Genomic DNA, 18,692 nt, shown 5'->3' on the forward strand with positions numbered 1-18,692 from the left:
ACTAAAACTAAGTAATTTAATAAGTATTGAAAATCGTCAAAACTATTTTCATCTTGATCCTGTACGGTAATTATTAAGGTCCTCATAGTATTCTAACCTGATAACCCGACACGAATTAATTGCACCTCTAAATGCGGAGCGTCAGTAAGAAAACGTCTTAATTGTTAACTGAAAGTTTTGTTTTTATTTCAAAAACACAATGTGAACACTGATCAAGCTAGTCAGTATGATTTGTTACAAATGAATTGATGTGTGGAGTGTGACGATGAAATATCTTAAGCACAGTAACTGAAAGTTAGTGCTAGAAAACAGTTAGAAACTGCTTCGCATATTGGGAAACCTTGCAAGTAATTTCATAATTAGATAACAACTAAAGAAGTTTAGAACTGCAAAGAAAACGTTTCTTGAAATTACAAGTGAAATACACGATTTTAGTTACATCTGTAGCATTGAAGATAAGAAGTCTTATTTGGACAAGTGATTATGCGATTGGAGAAGTGGCGCAGGCGATATTTTCTTCAACAAGTAGTTTTAGGTTGTGTTTATCTGCTCAGTTATATGTGGGGATTAAAACGAAAATAAAGCCAAGCTTTCTTTTACGCTGAGGACACTCAAGCCGTGAACACCAGACAATTTTATGTGCACTTTTTGGTGACCATAGGCTCTTCATTTGAATAAGAGTACGTAGAGTTTTTACGGTGTGAAAACGCTAATCTTAGACATTATGAAGAGCCTTCATTCTATCGATCGTTTTCACGTGACGTCATCACTTTCTAAAATCCAAAACTAAAGAGCCACCAAAGTTTTTATCCTCATCAGGCATAGGAGGCGGTATATTTATATCTCGGTACAACTTTATTTTACAGCTCAATAGCGTGCTTCCTTTGGAAACCAGAGCATTTTGAATTTCAGAGTTATGGAGGTGCGTGACACAAGGATACGATCGAGTTTGTTGAAAAATATATACTTATCTCATGATTTTGAGCCTTTTTGGAAGTTAGAGCATTAGGAAAAGTGCTTATGTAAATGTTCAATACAGATAATCATTCGCCTAGGTAGCCAAAGTAAGTTCCAGGATGTTTACACTATTTTCCGGTCGCCATATTGGTGTATCACGGATGTACACAAACATGGCGTTTTCACACTAGGTTCTGTAAATTTCTGCGAAAAATTTCGACAAATATCTGAAGTTTGGGGAAACGCACAAGCCTAAACCTTGGAGAAGTGTCTTATTTAGTTATCTTTTACAACATCACAATTTCTTAGCTTTTTCCACGGGATAGGTTTTGACTTATTTTTTAATTGCGCGACAGTGAAAATGAGCTATAGTCAACCAAAGAAAATGTACCAAAAAAAATGTCAAGTGTTACGGTTCAAGTGTCCATACTGTAACAAGTGGAATCCCACATCAATATCTGCAAAATTGTTTGTGTTGAACTTGCTGAATGATTTGTTACAAAACAAGAGTCGTGTGTGTTGCCACACGGGCAACATCAGACCTACATTGCTCCGAGAAAATACAAGTCCTCCTACATTTCTTAAAGTCAGGTATCATGTGATGCACAGTCACGTGCTCCACAAGGACTCGTCATCTAAAAGTTGTTGAAAACTGACACCGCTAGTTACCAGGTCCTTTTCTTTAGCAGTCATTTCTACATTCGCTTTCGGATTGATCCGTGGTTTGCGCCTGATAACTATGGTTGATGTCGACGCAGCTATTTTCCGATTTTTGGCAGAATGCAGGAATCCTTTTGGCGTTTGCCGAAAATGTCTTGCCATTTGGTGAGCAGGTCTTCCTTCGCTGCGAACTGTTTTACGATTGCTGGCTTTGTTTGAACTCCCCTGCTCTGCTGAATCTGTGGAAATAAATACGATACATATCTAAAGCAATGGCATTCATACCATACCATGCCATAGAAAATACAGCTAATCAGAATACAGGAAAGCCGTTGTATATTTGACGTACTACATCCAACCTTCCCATCATGCGCTGCGCGTATGTCGCAATGATTGTGTTGCCACTGTAGCTTCTATAGTATGGCATAAAATAGTTATGCAAAGCTCTCTCGTGATATACCATGAACTATTCCTCTTGTCACTTATATTTTCTCGGTGACTCGTGGGATACCACCACCACCTCTTTCTATTGTTTACCATGGAAATCACACTCATCCTCTTCGCTCCTTCGTGAGTGGAGCATAAGGCCACGTACCATGGAAATGGCCATGTATCAAATATTCAAAACACAAGTGGGGCCCACCAGCGTCAGGCGATTAGTATCACTCCAAAGTTAATTGTATTTTATAACGTTATGAAAGATTTGAAATGATTCAATTGACATTTCCCAACTCGCCGGTATCCGTTTCTTTTGAAAAGGTCGCGACAATATCTCGAGTTTTTCGAACATTCCCATTATGGTCTATACTCTCGTCCCCTCTAAAATGTGATCATCTGATATACAGTTTGGTCTCAATCTCCGTAGGTGCATTGTACTTACCATCTAGTGCCAGGTCTAACAGAGACAAAGACGTCTTCGATTTCTTCTTGGAATTTGTTTTCTGTTGGGATAAGTCCGCGTCTGGCTCGGAGGTCTGAAGTCCTGTTTATCATGAGCAAAACAGTTATTATTCAAGATGAGAACCAAATATTTCAAGCTTCAAGCGAAAACGTCTGGACAAGTCAGAGAATGACTGAAAAACTTCAATCAGATCATTACAGTATGTTCACGGAATTTTGAGGCCAAATAAATAATAAAATCAAGCAATTTATCTTTTTTTTTCCAAATTTCAGCCAATGGGCAATACTTCATGATCTCTCTCTCTAAGAAATATGCGATTTCGTCTCGGCGAACCCTCGGACATCGCTCGGTCGAAGAAACTGACCGTTTACTCAGGTTAAAAGTATTCATTATACGAACAAACCTTGTCCAGACAGTGTTTCCTTCTCGTGGTTTGCCGCCGCTTTCCTTTTCTTCGATGTACGAGACTGATGCACTGATTCACCTTGCTCAGGCCTACATTGTTCATGCTGTTTTGACTTGTTATGTCCATTTTCACTATAGCCACTATCATCTAATGAACTACTGGTAACGATTTCAAGGGTCGGAGGTGAAGGTATTTCTGTTGCACTTCCCATACTGTTTAACTCACCCTTTCTCTTTTTTTGTCTCTTTTTCTTTTTATTCTGCTGTGCACAAATTTCTTTTTGAAGTTGTTCGCTCATACTGTCCACTTTCTCCACCTGATTGCTTGTTCCTCTGTCATTTGATTTCTCGTCATCTTCGCTACGCTTTTCTTCGCAATACCGATCTTTCTTGAAATTTTTCTCGCCAGTGAAAGCCAGACTTTCTTGTTTTTGTAACAAATCACAGTTTGATTCCTTCCTAGCCTTCCTGTTTGATATTTGATGTTTATTTTTCACATTGGCGGCAAATTCACGTTCCACACATTCATCCTGTTGATCTTTGCTTCGTGAGGATTCAACCTTCTCAAGGAGAGATGTTGGTGTTGATTCTGGTGTACTTTCCATGCCACTTGACTCTCTTTTTTTCTTTCTTTTTCCCTTCTTTTTCTTTTTATTCTTTTTCAACATTTCTATCTGATTTCCTTCTTGAAGTCCATCACTGATGTTGTTCGCTCCCTCTAGTGTTTTTCTGTCGTGTGTTTTCTTGTCATTATCATTTCGCTTATCTTCACAATAACCGTCCTCACGAGCTTTTTTCTTGGGTGTTTCCATGCCAACTGATTCTTGACTATCGGACTCCCTCCGAACACCCCATTTTCTTTCAGCAGCTTCTCTTTTCAATGCTATCTTTATATTATTGTTATTATTATCGTGGTCCTGCGAAGCACATTCAAGTTCCACATTGTTTTGTAACCGTTTCTTTAAGGCTATTGTTGTACCACTCACACTCTCTTCATTTTCCTCCAGTGTATCTTCATTCTCTTGCAGTTTTCGCTGTTTTTGTTTAGATCTCTTTTTAATGGGGCTCTGCGAAGTAAATTCAAATCTCCCATTTCCTTCCAATGTTTTCTCTGAGATTATTCTTCTACCATCCACACTCTCTTCGTTAAAATTTTCTTCCAGTGTATCTTCATCTTCCAGTATTCGACATTTTCGATCAGATCTCTTCTTTTTAACGGGGCTCTGTGAAGTCAATTCAAATTTCCCATTTCCTTCTAATATTTGCTCTGAGATTATTCTTCTATCATCCACACTCTCTTCATTAACATTTTCTTCCAGTGTATCTCCATTCTCTTGTAGTTTTCGCTGTTTTTGTTCAGATCTCTTTTTAACGGGGCTCTGTGAGGTAAATTCAAGTCTTCCATTTCCCTCCGTTGTGTTCTCAGAGATTATTCTTCTATCATCCACTCTCTCTTCATTAACATTTTCTTCTAGTGTATCTTCACTTTCTTGTAGTTTTCGTTGTTTTTCCTCAGATCTCTTTTTAACGGGGCTCTGTGAAGTAAATTCATTTTCCACATTTCCTTCCGTTGTGTTCTCAGAGATTATTCTCCTATCACCCACACCCTCTTCATTAACACTTTCCACTAGTGTTTCTCTATTCTGTACCAGTTTTCGCTGTCTCTTTTTCATGGGGCTCTTTGAAGTAAATTCAGGTTCCACTTTTCCTTCCATTGTTTTCTTTGAGGTCACTCTAGTATCACTCACACTCTCTTCATTAACACTTTCCTCCAGTGTACCTTCATCTTCCAGTTTTCGACGGTTTTGATCAGATCTCTTCTTTTTAATGGGGCTCTGTGTAATGAATTTAAGTTCCACATTTCCTTCTAATGTTTCCTCCGAGATTACTCTTCTGTCATCCACACTTTCTTCATTAACATTTTCCACAAGTGTTTCTCTATTCTGTTCCTGTTTTCGCTGTTCTTGTTCAGATCTCTTGTTAATGGGGCTCTGTGAGGTAAATTCAAGTTCCACATTTTCCTCCATTGTTTTCTCTGAAATTATTCTTCTATCACTCACACTTTCTTGATCATCATTTTCCACCAGTGTATCTTCGTTCTCTTCCAGTTTTCGTTGTGTTTGTTCAGATTTCTTTTTAATGGGGCTCTGTGAATTGAATGTAAGTTCCGCATTTCCTTCCAATGTTTTCTCTGAGAATATTCTTCCATCGCTCACACTCTCCTCATAAACATTTTCCTCCAGTGTACCTTCATTCTCTTGCAGTTTTCGCTGTTTTTGTTCAGATTTCTTTTTAATGATGCTCTGTGAAGTAACTTCATGTTCCACAATTCCTTCTAATATTTGCTTCTCACCCACACTTTCTTGATTAACATTTTCCACCAATTCTTTTTCATTCTCTTCCACTTTTTTCTTTTTCCGGTCAGACCTCTTTTCATTGCAGTCCTCTGAAGTAAATTCCAGTTCCACCTTTTCTTCCATTGCTTTATTTCGCATTGTTATTCTATCACTGACACATTCTCGATTAACATTCTTCTCAAATACATCTTCCTTCCTTTCAAGTGTCCTCTTTTTTCGTTCAGATCTCTTTTTCTTCTTGGTAGGTTTTCCTCCACCGTTCTTTCGTGACTCTTCATCTTCCTGTTCTATCTCTTCATGACTTTCAACCTCTTTTTCTGCGTCACTTGATAGAGGTGGCCTGTTTTCTGCCTTTGATCGTTTACTCTCGTCCGATGTCATGTTACAGTCCGACATTTCAAGATGTTTCATAAAATCCTCGTACTCGTCTCCCGTTTGTTCACTGTCCGCCTCTCCGCCAATCTCTTTCAGCCATGCGATCTGTTCTCCATTTTTAATCAGCGTCAAATACACTGGTGTTGATTCGTTGTTCTCTCCTGAAAAGGAATAACATACATCACAACTTAACACAGTTGTACCTGTACTCTGCCCCACAATCTCAGGGCCGTAGCTGGAAAAAGGCAAACCGAGGCACTTGCCTCAGTCATTTTGTTCGTTTTTGTTGTTTATAGTCGTCATAACCACGCTATAAATACCTTAGAAGGGTATTTAACTAATATGGACATCGCTTCAGTCATATGTTTTTCTGGCTACTACCCTGCATCTATTGTGTCGGTGTATGGAAGACACCGTGGCTAAATAGTAAGTGGGTTGCCCTCTAGACCAAGTCCCCCTGAGCCCAGCACTGACCTGGGTATTCTGTTCTTTTTGCACGACACTTGCATGAGAGCAGTGATTTATCATATTTCTGGACACCGAAAAGAGGGCTGGAAAAAATGATGCGAAAAGAAGTTCTTAATGAGATGTTTGGAAATATGATAAAACACTGTCTCTAGTATTTGATATATTTTCAATCGAAATTTCAAAAATAGAAACATGTAAACTGTTAAATGTTGAATGTTCATAATGTTCGATGCGCTTAGTTGTAGCTGGTTCTCAGGCATGCCATTTAAACTGAAACAAAGAAAGAAAGAAATATTTAAAATAAACATAACAGGCCTAGAAATCCCAGCTGGTTGGAGGCATACCAGTCGGCTATTTACAAGCATGACCGAAGAGTGGAATTAGGGTCTCCCGAGAAAGAACCTCCAGCTTAGTGGTCAGAGCGGGAGTTGAACCTGCGACCTCCGAATTTCAAGTCCGGCGCCCTAACCACTCGGCCTCGCTGCCTCTCGACAGCAAAACAAAGGAGTAAACGGAGAAGTAGCATGGTTAACACTTCAAGATCAGATATTCAAACCTCCGTTACCTGAATGAATGATTACAAAATTATCGATTCTTTTCACATAAAATTACTCAGCTCGAAGTAATACTCTCTTCCTTTTTAGTAGAATTCTACTAGTATACTAATGCAAATGCTGCAATCTGATTGGCTGAGCTACTCGTATACTGTCAGCCATTAGAATGCAGTGGCTGGAGGTCGTCTGCGAAATAACGACGTTTTCTGTTTTGTTTTTTTTTTTTTGGAAGTTACGGAAAACATTTAGATACGAATAGATAATTTAATTCCCGAGAGGACTAAAAAAAGGTCATTCACGGTTTCGTGACTTTAAAAAACTAGACGATGTTGAAAAACCTGATGTGCGCGAGTATACTACAGGAAATTCCAAACTACAATTCAGTCCGCGTGATTTTTTTAAAAGCATTAAATTATACAGTGTACTAAAACAATTGGATTCAAGTAAAAATTCTACTAAAACAATTAGATTATTCTCTCTCGATTTCGACAGCGAATAATCTAATTGTTAATTAGAACTCGCCTTCTGTCTCTTCGTCTGTTTGTGAAATGTCGTTTGCTTCCCTCTCTTGACATGTTTCATCCTCAGAGGCACGATCGTTTGTGTTTCCTACTGACTCAGCATTGTTATCAATCACTGACTCTCGGCTCTCCTCGACGACAGTACCAGAAGCTTCATCCATACAAACAGCACAATACTTGCCTTTTGACAGTTCAATATTAACTGGTCTTTTAGAAGGTGACTTGTCTTTCATCCTCATTGTACTTAATCTAGAAGTCTCATCCATTGCTCTACAAAGTTGTCTTTCTCCTGAGTTGTCACCTGTTTCATGCTCAATGGTATCATCAGTCTTCTGTTTCGATGGCTCTACGACACCTTTCGATTTCGATGGTGACAAGTTCTTCTTTGACAGTAGATCTTTCTTGGGACTTCTGCGCTGTCTGGGGGGACTTCCCATGTCTTTTTCGCTACTAACTTGTTTCTCAATCTGCTTGTCGATGTTTTGCGTTCGAGACTCCTCAGTTGAGTTTGTACCCCTCGTTGGAATTTCTTTTCCTTTCCAGGATATTTCTCCCTTTTCTTTGCACCCAACTCCCTTTTGGATGTCAAGCTCTGACATGGCAGTTTCACTCGCTGGAGAAGGAATTACATGATCTTCTTCATCGCGACCTTCATCGCCATAAACTTCAGCAACAGTTAAACGAGTTTTGTGTTTATGTGGTGTTACTTCATCACTCTCCTCGTCATCCTCATCATTGTCGCCATCATTATCATTAGCATTCTTCGTGGTCGCGTCCTCAAGTAGAGGCTGACTTGATTGCCTAAGACCTCTCTTTACACCATGACTGTTTTCCCTGTTTCGCGTTAACAGTTCGCCATGATCATCACGCTCATCGCTGGAGCTTTCTTGCGCTAACGTCTCTACGTAGCTCCTTCTTCGTATCTCTGCTCGTCTCGGAAATCTATTGTTAATTCCGTGTTTAGAATCCAAGTGATTCTTTACTGTTCCTGATAACGAACTCACTAGTTTCCGACGTTTATCATTCATTAATTCTGCCCCACTATCAATGTCCCCGTGAATGTATGTGTAGTAGTCTTTTGTTCTAGTGTTTTTCGTTTTCTGTATTCGCTGATTTTTGATGGTGGAAGGGTGGACCTCTTTTTGAAGCACTGCAGAATCACTTTCTTTTACTCGACTGTGCTCACCATTATCCTCACTACCTCTGTTACACACGACATCTCCATGTTGATGCCTCGTATTGATGTTATGACGAGTCTTGTACTGTACAACTTTCCAATTTCTTCCATGCTTACTACAAATAGGTAACTTTTTAATTTTAATCTGACACTTGGGAAGATTCCAAGCTGAAGATGGCAAATCACTGATGTTTGCTGAATGATTTTCTCTGTCGCTCTCTGAGGGGGGAAGGTTGCTTTGCATGCCACGTGATGTCGTACTAAGAACTTCATTCTTTTTACTAGCGCAGTGAACTGCTCTCCTCTTAGATTTACTTGTTGACACAGAAACACATGCATCCCTCTTAGCAGTAACACCCTTTGGTGTGGAAAAAGTTGTTGTCTCGGCAGTTGCTTGTTTACGGTCGTTCAGACTTTCCACCATGCTAACATCTCCGTTATCACTGTCCTTGTCTTCACTATGACTACCATCATCATGATCATCTTCATCATCATCACTTTCACCTTTCCTATTGATTGACGGCACTCTTTTGCCTACCACCTGCTTAGGCTTACCTGTAAAGTATAATGCAAACACCTCTTTACATAAAAGAACTATCTATTACAGGTACTGCAACAAGAGGTAAGATACTGGAGAAGCACCTACCCCTTACAGTCTCAAGATAAGAATAAGCATTTCTTTACACTTCTTAGTGTGCACAGTTAAAAAATAGACCATTTTAGTGTTTTTCTCTTTCACCGGTGAAAAGATGACGCAGAACAAAGCGTTTCTTTGGGAAAACCAGACTTTGATGCCATACAATTCCGATAAAAAAGGGACAGACTCATGCACAGTGATATCATGCGAACTCTACGTGATGCTGTAAAACTTTTTGCTAGATATCTTAATCCCAGGATTTAAATTTTGAATTTCCGGTGACCTTAAATAACAATTGCCCTAATTAGCATAAGAAACAGAAAAAGTGAAGGATTGTGGTAATTGTAGTCAAATGACGCCATCATCCAAATCGCCTATTGAAAAGAAATCAGATTTTATTGATTGAAATACGTTGTCACTGGATTTCACTTTTTCCTTACAAACACTACATTTGCACCATATTTGCATTACTGGAATGGATGGGGAAAAAAAAAAACCAGTAACGAATATTTAATGCTCAGAAAGGTTTTTCCTCATGGCACTTTTAAGCCATAATATTAATGACCGACCAAAAAATGCAAAGTTATCTAATAAAGTTTCATTTCAAATCGCAAACTGCATCGAACATTGTTAATTGCAAATCCAGAATTTCAAAAGATGGGAGTGGGGGTCAGGGATGCTAAGATGCCTTTCTTGAAGATGGGGGAGGGCACTGGAGTGATGATTAAAGAGAAGGGCCTTTAGTCCCTTCCTTAGATTCGCCACACCATTTCCCTATTTGAACATCATTAACCAATTAAATTAAATTGACATGCCTTCATGTGCTTCAAATTGATAAATTTATATCAATTTGAAGCACAAAGTTAGTAGCAAAATTTCACATCAGTGAAATGCCCCTTGTAAGAAACAGCATACACGAAGAAACAACATATAGATAAAAATCACCAAAAGGCCAAGACAGCAAAATTTTATATATCACTTTCTATGAGTTAATCTAAAATGTAAATATTACTAATTATTATTTCCTTTCACATCCCAGGCATGTCATTCGACAGTATTCATTAAATAGGGAAAATAGTCCTATCCATTTCTATACCAGCTCAATCTGGTGACAAAAATAGACTTTAACATTTACTAGGCCAGAGCACACATTAGCCTGTTCATTTAGAATGTTCTATTCTACATGTTGTGTGTATTTGTGTTTATAATAAGTCAAAAAATTCACGCATTTTGATTGGTTCTAACCTCTTACTTATGATCTATTGGCGGATAAACATAACGATGAGATCAACAACATTTTTGTTTTTTTATTATATGAAACAGATAGATTGCATGTTGCCATGTCTGGTCAGTAACAGATCACAGAAGACATCAAAATTTGGTAAGAACATCAATGGCTCATGGCTTGTGTGCCACATTTTTGTTCTTACCACATTTTGTCTTCATCTGTGATGTATAAACAATGAGAATATCAGCTCAAGATTTATATTGCGCGATAGTTGATGAGGGCACAGCCCGAATCAACTATCACGCATAGAAATCAAGAGCGAATAATCTAATTGTTTTAGTATAAATCTGCTAGTCGTTCAAAACTTTATCTAAATCCTCTTCACAGACACTTCGAAAATGCCAAGAAGTAGCTGTCATTTTGTTAATATGGGCACACTGCAAAGCTACTCACTATCTATCACAGAATAGAGTGAGTAGCGTAGCCAATCAGAGAACAGCATTTGAATACTAAATACTGAACAGACACACAGCAACATGGAATCAATGTGTAAAATTTACCACAATTTGAATTACCACTTACTAATACATGAAACTCAGGTAAGGTGCCGTGACAAAATACCTAAGAGTGGTCATCTGACCAAGGCAAGAAACTCTCTGCCTTAAAATCAACAGATGAGTGGTATAGACTGAATTTCAATATGTTCTACAGTCCACAGTCCATACCAAGATTTAAAGAGACACCCAAATATATGTGTGATACACATTACTTGCAAAACATTTTGGATGTTAAAATTTCAGCCGTTTTATTTCGGATGTTTAATTTTGGACAAATTTCACACAACAATTCAGGACACTTCGCTACAAATATAGCTTAACTAAATGTACACCTACAAAACATAAATTAGACTGAAAAGGATACAATGTAGTTTTACTGCAGCCTCAAGGTTTTACAAATACACCAATGAGGAAATTAAATAACACACATTTTATCAAGCCGTTGCATTTGTCAAGTCATGTCTCAACTAGAGTTTGCTCCATAAAGCCCGACATAAAGGAAACTAAGAGCTTTGCAGCTACTTCCAAGTTTAAAATTTCAGATGCTTAAAGTTTTGGACACTTACACATTTCGGACATGGTAATATTTTCTGACACTTTTTTTTTGCCGAAATTAAAATCCTACCAATTTTTTTCCAAGGAATGTAGATTCAGCCAAACTCACAAAGACATATGTGCACAAATACACATACTCATAAAGAATCAAAAGACTGACATCTACACGTAGTCATCCAAACAGTCTCTTCAGTGATAGCTTGCCACTTTTTATCATTACATTGCTAGAATATAAGAGTTGCCAATTACTTTGCTCCTTTCAAAACGTAAGGTTTGTCAAAAAACATCAGATCATTCCATGTTCGTATAGAATTTCACAGTGAAAATATTATTATTGCATTACATTTTTATCAACACAAAATACTTGTTCTTACATTTTTCTCAAGACCTCTTGATTCATACCAAGACCATCAATCTCACCTTCAGACTCACTCTCTACTTCCATGGTTCCTTCATCACTCTGACTGTCTTGGGCATCAACATTTGATGACACATCATGAATACTAAGCCATTCTGCGACTTTACATGCTGACATCTCTATGGCTTCCTTCCTTTTCGGACAACAATGTTCTGGCATAGTAAATAAACTCTTGTACTTTGATGCAGACAACATATCCTCATTTGAACCACAAACATTGTCACTTACTGTCCTTTTTGCTGACAGTAACCTATGTTTAGATGTGTTGTTTGTAATTGATGGTTTGTTTCTTGCAGTTTCTGATGTTTGCACTTGCTGTGATCTCAGTTTTTTCACATTTTCTTTCTCTTTCCAACCTGGTACATCAATGGTACAAAGTACAATAAAAACCAACACTCTAGCTTCTTTCAAGTATTTTTCAGGACACTTATACTTTTTTGTTCACAAAAAAGACAAGAATTTAATCCTATTCTGGTAAACTACCTAGGCAAAATGTGATCACAAAGTGATGTTCCTGTCAGATATCCAGTTTTTCCACCTGCGCTGCTTTGTAAAACCTAATGTTAACTATTTCTGCAATTTGTCATTTCCAACATTTGTAAAGGCTGAAAGGTTAAAGGTTTCTTTGAAAAAAAAAAAAAATAAATAGATAAAAAAACACAGATAAATAAATAAACAATAGGAATTTGCAGTGGTACATCTCACTGGGAGAGATTTTTCCTCCACTGTTTCTAGATCGAATTGGAGTTTATAAGTGTTGGTTTTTGTAGAGGAAGGAGAACTGGTGAACCCATAAAAATCACTTGGAGTAAGGCAACGAACTCAACCCACTTATGATGCTGGGTCCAGGATTGAAATCTGTGCTGCTGCATAGTGGTAGGCGAGTCGTCTTAACATAGTGCCATCTCTGCTCTTTAACTCTTCAATATGTTTAGCTCCTGGTTATTTGTCCATTTTTGTTACTGACAATTCTACCTACACCTAGACTGACTGAAAATATTCAACACTACTCTAACATTAATTTGGTCTGTCTCGCTGCCTACCTCCGACAAGCTAGTTTGGATCAATCCATCATCATAATGAAGTCTGTTTGCATGCATAAATGTATCTTTGAGCTGTAGGTAGCACTGGAATAAGTAAACACTTTCCTAGGAGGACAATGAACAGCTTTCCAACAATAATATTGCTATGTATCACCATTTAAATTTAAATCATTCCCTATCACTTCTATTGCACAGTATTTTCATTCACAGCTGCAGCACTAGCTTTGAAAAGTAGATTGTGGAAAGTCTTGGAGAAATATTTGGAAAATTCTAAGGTGGATAATTAGCCAAAAGTATACATACATAGGAGGCTCTTGACTCAATGAAAAGCTTGAAAACTTTGGAAAATGAGACAGAAGGTAAAGAAGTCTCTTTGGAAAGTTTCACGAAAATCTTTGGATTCTGCTCTTGGACTGATATGCCTGGAAAGTAGCTGGACTTTTCCTAAAGAGCTAAGTTTATGTCCAGCAATCTATCAACACACCAAAAGCAACAATTACATGCACCAGTACATTTTACTTTTTTTTACCTCAACTATGTATGATTCAGATTTTTCTAGTAAGTGTTTAACTTTCTATAATATATTTTTTTAGCCTGGAATTGTGAACATTATAATTGACTTGACTTGACTTTTATCGGTGATTCCCATAGGGTAATGGGCCAGAAACATTACCATTAATTAATCATGATTGTTATGAACATATACATTAATTAGTAGGAAAGAACAAAAAAACTCATAAGATATGTGACATTGCCGCTAAATAAATTAGATATAAGGCTCAAAAGGCTCTGAAAAGTGTCAAATATTCGCTGGTAATCTAAATGTTTTGCACTTAGCCTTCCTTCAGTAGGTGGAAACCCACTGAAGAAGAGCTAAGCCCGAAACATTTAGATTACCAGCAAATATTTGACACTTTTAAGAGCCTTTTGAGCCTTAGATCTTAATTATACATTAATTAGCTAGTCTCTTGATCTACACCATACTAATCAGTAGACATATAAACTATGTTACCTGATGAATAACAGATGATTCTACATTCATTTTGAAGAACGTTCCCCACTTTGTATCTGTCTGGTACGATTGATCCTCTCTCATTTTCTACCCTTGATACTTGTCCTCCCCTGAAAAAAATCCGTCACATTCAAAACCAGACTATTGATATAAAATTTTACCAGTATCACTGCTGTTTAAATTATAGGAAGGAACAGTACATGTATTAACTGAATGCTGAGAAAATAACAATAAAGTTGTAAAATATAAGAGAAGAGCAAGCATTCAGTACCAGCATTTTCCACTTTCCAGATAAACAAAATAATGTTTGATATGAGGATATGACATCTTTTTGTCTAATTGCTCATGCAGTGACCATGCTAAATCACCTACACAATAGGTCCTATAGATATACAAGATGGTTACTGGCTATTTTTTAACATCTAGGTCGTTGGTTCTGTCTTTGTGTATTGGTACATAAGAACTGATACAAAAGACCAAACAAAAACAATGGAAATAAAATGATCATTCACTTGTTCACCTGCACGCCACTTCAGAGACCCTCTTGGGGCAAAATTCTTAAACATCAACATGGATGTTGGTAAAACAATGTTCAACGGAAAACATGACCTGTTTTAAAATTCTGACAGCAATGTGAGGAGCTTCCTAAATTGTGACATGGAAGGTTTGATTTTAGACAGGTTATGTTCAAAAGCCCCCAAACAGGGCTCATGCCAGACCTACAATGAAGGTTGGCTCATACTTTCATTTAATTTTATTTAATATACATGTTGTAGGTCAAAATCAAAGTCAGGTTAAAATGATTTTAACCTTGTTTGATTCTCAGTTTCCTTTGTCTTCTAACCCTAATTATTCACGATCCATGAATAATTAGGGTTAAGAGACAAAGGAATTTCATTTTCACCTGAATTTCATTTTGACCTACAACATACACATTAGCTATAATGTATTGTAAAACTGCCTTTTACAGTGTATATGTATTAAATAATATCTCGAAGTAATGAATTGTACATGACCCCACAAGCTTTCAGCTTTTAGACATATCGTGTATAAACAAACCCAGCCTACCTACCTATACCTAAACAGTTCCCACCCAATTTGTGGTTCACCTTTGATTCAGTCATAAATCCCACCAAATAACTCACTTTGTCCTTAACCTTTCATAATCAATTAATTAAACCATAATAAATAGCTGCCTGTTGCGAAACTAAACATAAGACTTAAAGAATGTGTCCTCATGTACCGGTACACAAGGGAATAGCCACTGCACTTTCTTTGTTCAAGAGTCATTGGTTAGCTGTAATAAGCTTCCGTCTTTTGTATCGTTTCTTTTTGTATATGGCACAGAGCGAACCGTTCTATCTGATCAAGATCAGCCTCTCTCTGTGCACATCCCACATAGTACCATTAATTGACAGAATTATAAACAAAATAAACAACCAACCTAGACTCGGGATACACTTCACGTGCAACACTGTCGATTTCTGCACGAAGTTCTCCGATGGTTATTGACTTTGAAACAACTACCTGTTTGCCAGATCACATTAATAGTAAGTCTTCAGTTCATAATTGTATTAATTTCACCTAAAGTTCCAATATTCTTACCAAAAAATCGTATTTCTGATCAAGAAGTACACTGCACACTAGTTCGTCATCCGCCATTTTGTTTCGAAGCGCGTGTATTTTCTTTGAATACCGCTGTCTGTGTTTAACGTAACGTGGCCTTTTTGGTGGGCTTTTCAACTCATTTCGCGCGATTTCGCGCCAAAACTGGGGCGTTCGCGGCTGCAACTCGTCCATATTCAAAAACAGCTGTAGTCTATAAATTCAACGTCTTTTAATTTTGGTTAAGAACAGTAAATAGAATATGGTCTATCAAAGAGGATAAAGCAAAGGACTCGGACAAGAACAGCATTTAAAGGTAGGATTGTGCCTTAAAAAGTTGCGAATTAAAAGTAACCCCCCTCTCTTTCAAATTGCGGATTTAACGGACGCTAAAACCTGTACATGAACTAGCGCCGATCTATGTTAATAAAATAATGTTTTGAATATAAGCTTAAGCTTTAACTTATAGCAGAAAGACTATCAGATGCATGTGATATGCTTCTGCTTATATACAGAGGAAAAGAAAACAACTTTCTGAGATGATGGCATCCAGAACAAAGCCATCTATCAAAATAACTTTCGAAGGGTCGTTACTTTTTGTAATTTTTAAAACGCGTGTAATTCAGTGCTACCTTCAAAGGGTCGTCATTTCGCAACTCTTCGATACGACCGAATCTGTTAACAAACAGTTCGAGGGGGCAAGTACCAAAGGTAAGCCGAGAAACCTATGTGGAGGCTCCCGACTCCAAAACAGGAGCTTCTCAAGCTGGAGAAAGATAAAACGTTAGGGATTTTGCGAGTTCAAGTGTAGAGAACGCAGGAAAAGTTGTCATTTAAGCTTATAAACTAAGCGGTGCTTACAACCTTAACCTGAAAGTATCTCGAAGTCCTCGAACAGGCGCAGCTACGGGCCTGGGGCTAAGTGGGGATGTCGTTTAAGTATTTTATGGAGCTTCTCAATCAAAGATGTGCTTACTGTACGTATGTGAATGGGATATCATGTATTTTTATTTATTTATTTATTTATTTATTTATTTATTTGTTTGTTTATTTATTTATTTATTTATTCATTCATTTAACTTATGCAAGGACGACACCATACCTCTTAAAATATAGATTTAACATTAAGATTAAAACTGAGCGTTTGAACACTTCTTATAAGTTGTTGAACGTGAGAGAAAATTTCAACGTTTTCTTCGTTTGATAAACGAGAAGAGCCAAATAACAAGATATCCACTTTTTGAGAGTCCGAAAATCATAACCATTGCTCGTTAGAGGCAATGCCAACAACGTCAGAAAAAAAATTTCCCCTAAGGGCAGCATACGAAGGGCAATATAAAGGGCAGCATAAAAATAAATGAGCTTTTGTCTCATTATCAGTTCTAACCACATCTACAAATAGATGACAGTTTGACTCCAATCCTACAGAGATGTTGATGTAGTGCACAGGCTCATCGGTAGTCGTAATCTAGCGAGAAATATCTATCAATGGAGTAATCTAAAGGCAAAAGCTAATCACAAATCTTAGCTATAATGAACAGGTAACACTCTCTTAAAATCACATTCTATGGAAGACATATAAAAGGGTTGCCTCTTCTGTCAATTATGGAGTAGCCTATAGCCAGGGTACAGACGTCTACTCTTCCTTTCACGTGGAAAAAAAAAATGACATTTCACTTGCAGGCTAGACAGGTAAGTAGAAGTCTGAGAACAGGCTAATGATGGGGCGGAGTCTCTCCGTATCATGAAAACTTTGTCCGGGATACCCCCTTGGAGAATAGATTATGTTACGAGCTTTGTGTGATTATCATTTTTCTCTTGTAATTTTTTGGGAAGTTCAACATTTTTATAGACCTAATTTTCGAATTTCGGGATCAAAACTACGAAAAAACGGGAAAAGAAAGTCCAATATTCCTGTAGACCTGGAAACGAGAAAGGAAATTCAAGTTTTAGCGCTTTCGCCGTAATTTCAGTGAATTATATGGTAAGAAAGTAATTGAACTTTCTTGTTCGATCAGTATAATGGGGAATTTAAATTATAATTCCCGTTCGATTTTCACTGGGATTTTTTGCCGATCGTAGGAAAAACAAACGTGATTCATATACGGTTAACTTTGTGACTGTGCGAGGTTCCTATCCAATTATAATCTTTCTCTTTTCCCTTCCAAAAACCGCGTTGTTTAACGCGGAAACCAAGCATAAGCGGTAGAAGGCGGTGTAACAATGTATTTTCGGGAACTGGATTTGACTGAAATCTGGAGATCCTCTCTTCATGTTACCTATCTTGCCGCACGAACTGGATTTGTTTGTGGTAGTTTCGACCTCAACTTCTCGTTCGTACTTTGTAATTAATACCAACTGGTTAGCGTCCCAATAGTGGGAATTCTAACAAGTTAACATTGTACGCAATGTTAGTACAGCGTTATAAAACCAACAACACTTCAATATGTTTTTCCCAGGCCTTGCCAGACTTCATTTTCTAGTGTAGGGCAGGTTTCCTTTCCCTCCTTTCGAAATCGTTGTAACAAGAGAAAATGGTTGTAAATAATAAGAAAATTTGGTTTCTTACCATATCCGAATGAATACACCAAAATTATTTAACTTCAATGGCGAACCCGCTGAGCAATACCGCAAATTGGTTTCGCAGCCTCCAAGAAGCCACAGTCATGAACTCATCAGATTAACGATACCGGCATTCCCGATGAGGAAACAAACAAACAAACAAACAAACATCAAATATATAACACTGGTTTATATATTTTAATCAGAGTAAGGATATTTACAACATATAATGTCAAGTATGAAGACTGAAGTAAGTTGCCTGGAGTTTCATATAACAAAGACATTTGGCTAACTCGTACCGTGGTTTCCTTATTAACACCTTTAATAAGTGCGAAGTTCAAATGCAGATAGTTTCTCTACGTGGGGGAAGGATACTCCCTAAATGTTTTTGTGGAGGGTGGGGTTGTAAGTCCGCTTTTTAAAACCCTCATATAGAGCATGATGTGATTTTCCTAAACTTAAGGAAAAAATAATTTCGTGCAGAGAGTGCATTAAACATACCCAATTTCAGATCAAAACGGTAGAAATCGATAATCTTTTTCAGACCAAAATGGCTCAAAAACCATAACATGCCGTAAGCTCTGGCGCTGCACATACCTGTGTATCATGTATAAGGGTGTACCCCCGGGGTTCACATTAGACAGAGCAGACACAAGGTTTATTCATGGGAAAAATTTTGTCAAAAGCTAGACGATATTTT

The 18,692-nt window shown here is 37.6% G+C and overlaps 1 protein-coding gene across 2 annotated transcripts; it reads right to left on the reverse strand.

Moving 5' to 3' along the window:
• Positions 1-161: 161 nt before the first annotated feature.
• LOC110040036 (uncharacterized) lies at positions 162-15,511 on the reverse strand. Of its 2 annotated transcripts, XM_089295182.1 has the most exons (8): positions 15,431-15,511; positions 15,270-15,352; positions 13,826-13,935; positions 11,773-12,126; positions 7,200-8,930; positions 2,922-5,816; positions 2,498-2,599; positions 162-1,856 (listed from the first exon to the last, which is right to left on the reverse strand). In XM_089295182.1, exons 1-8 carry the CDS (start codon positions 15,485-15,487, stop codon positions 1,567-1,569), a joined length of 5,622 nt encoding a protein of 1,873 aa, XP_089151308.1. In that variant the 5' UTR covers positions 15,488-15,511; the 3' UTR covers positions 162-1,566. The 2 variants fall into 2 exon arrangements, with proteins under 2 accessions (XP_089151308.1, XP_089151309.1); XM_089295183.1 differs by lacking the exon at positions 11,773-12,126.
• Between the last annotated feature and the right edge of the window lie 3,181 nt (positions 15,512-18,692).

The sequence above is a fragment of the Orbicella faveolata genome, unplaced genomic scaffold, assembly GCF_042242905.1.
Source record: "Orbicella faveolata isolate gen_17 unplaced genomic scaffold, um_ofav_v1 contig_26, whole genome shotgun sequence".
Classification (NCBI taxonomy): Eukaryota; Metazoa; Cnidaria; class Anthozoa; order Scleractinia; family Merulinidae; genus Orbicella; species Orbicella faveolata.

Bases quoted from the DNA above. Each gene is read 5' to 3' on its own strand.
- LOC110040036 (XM_089295182.1), bottom strand. From the start codon at position 15,487: ATGGCGGATGACGAACTAGTGTGCAGTGTACTTCTTGATCAGAAATAC. The intron at 12,127-13,825 runs GTAACATAGTTT...TTGATGTACCAG, and splicing joins AATCATCTGTTATTCATCAG to GTTGGAAAGAGAAAGAAAAT. The intron at 5,817-7,199 runs GCGAGTTCTAAT...ATTCCTTTTCAG, and splicing joins AACAGACGAAGAGACAGAAG to GAGAGAACAACGAATCAACA.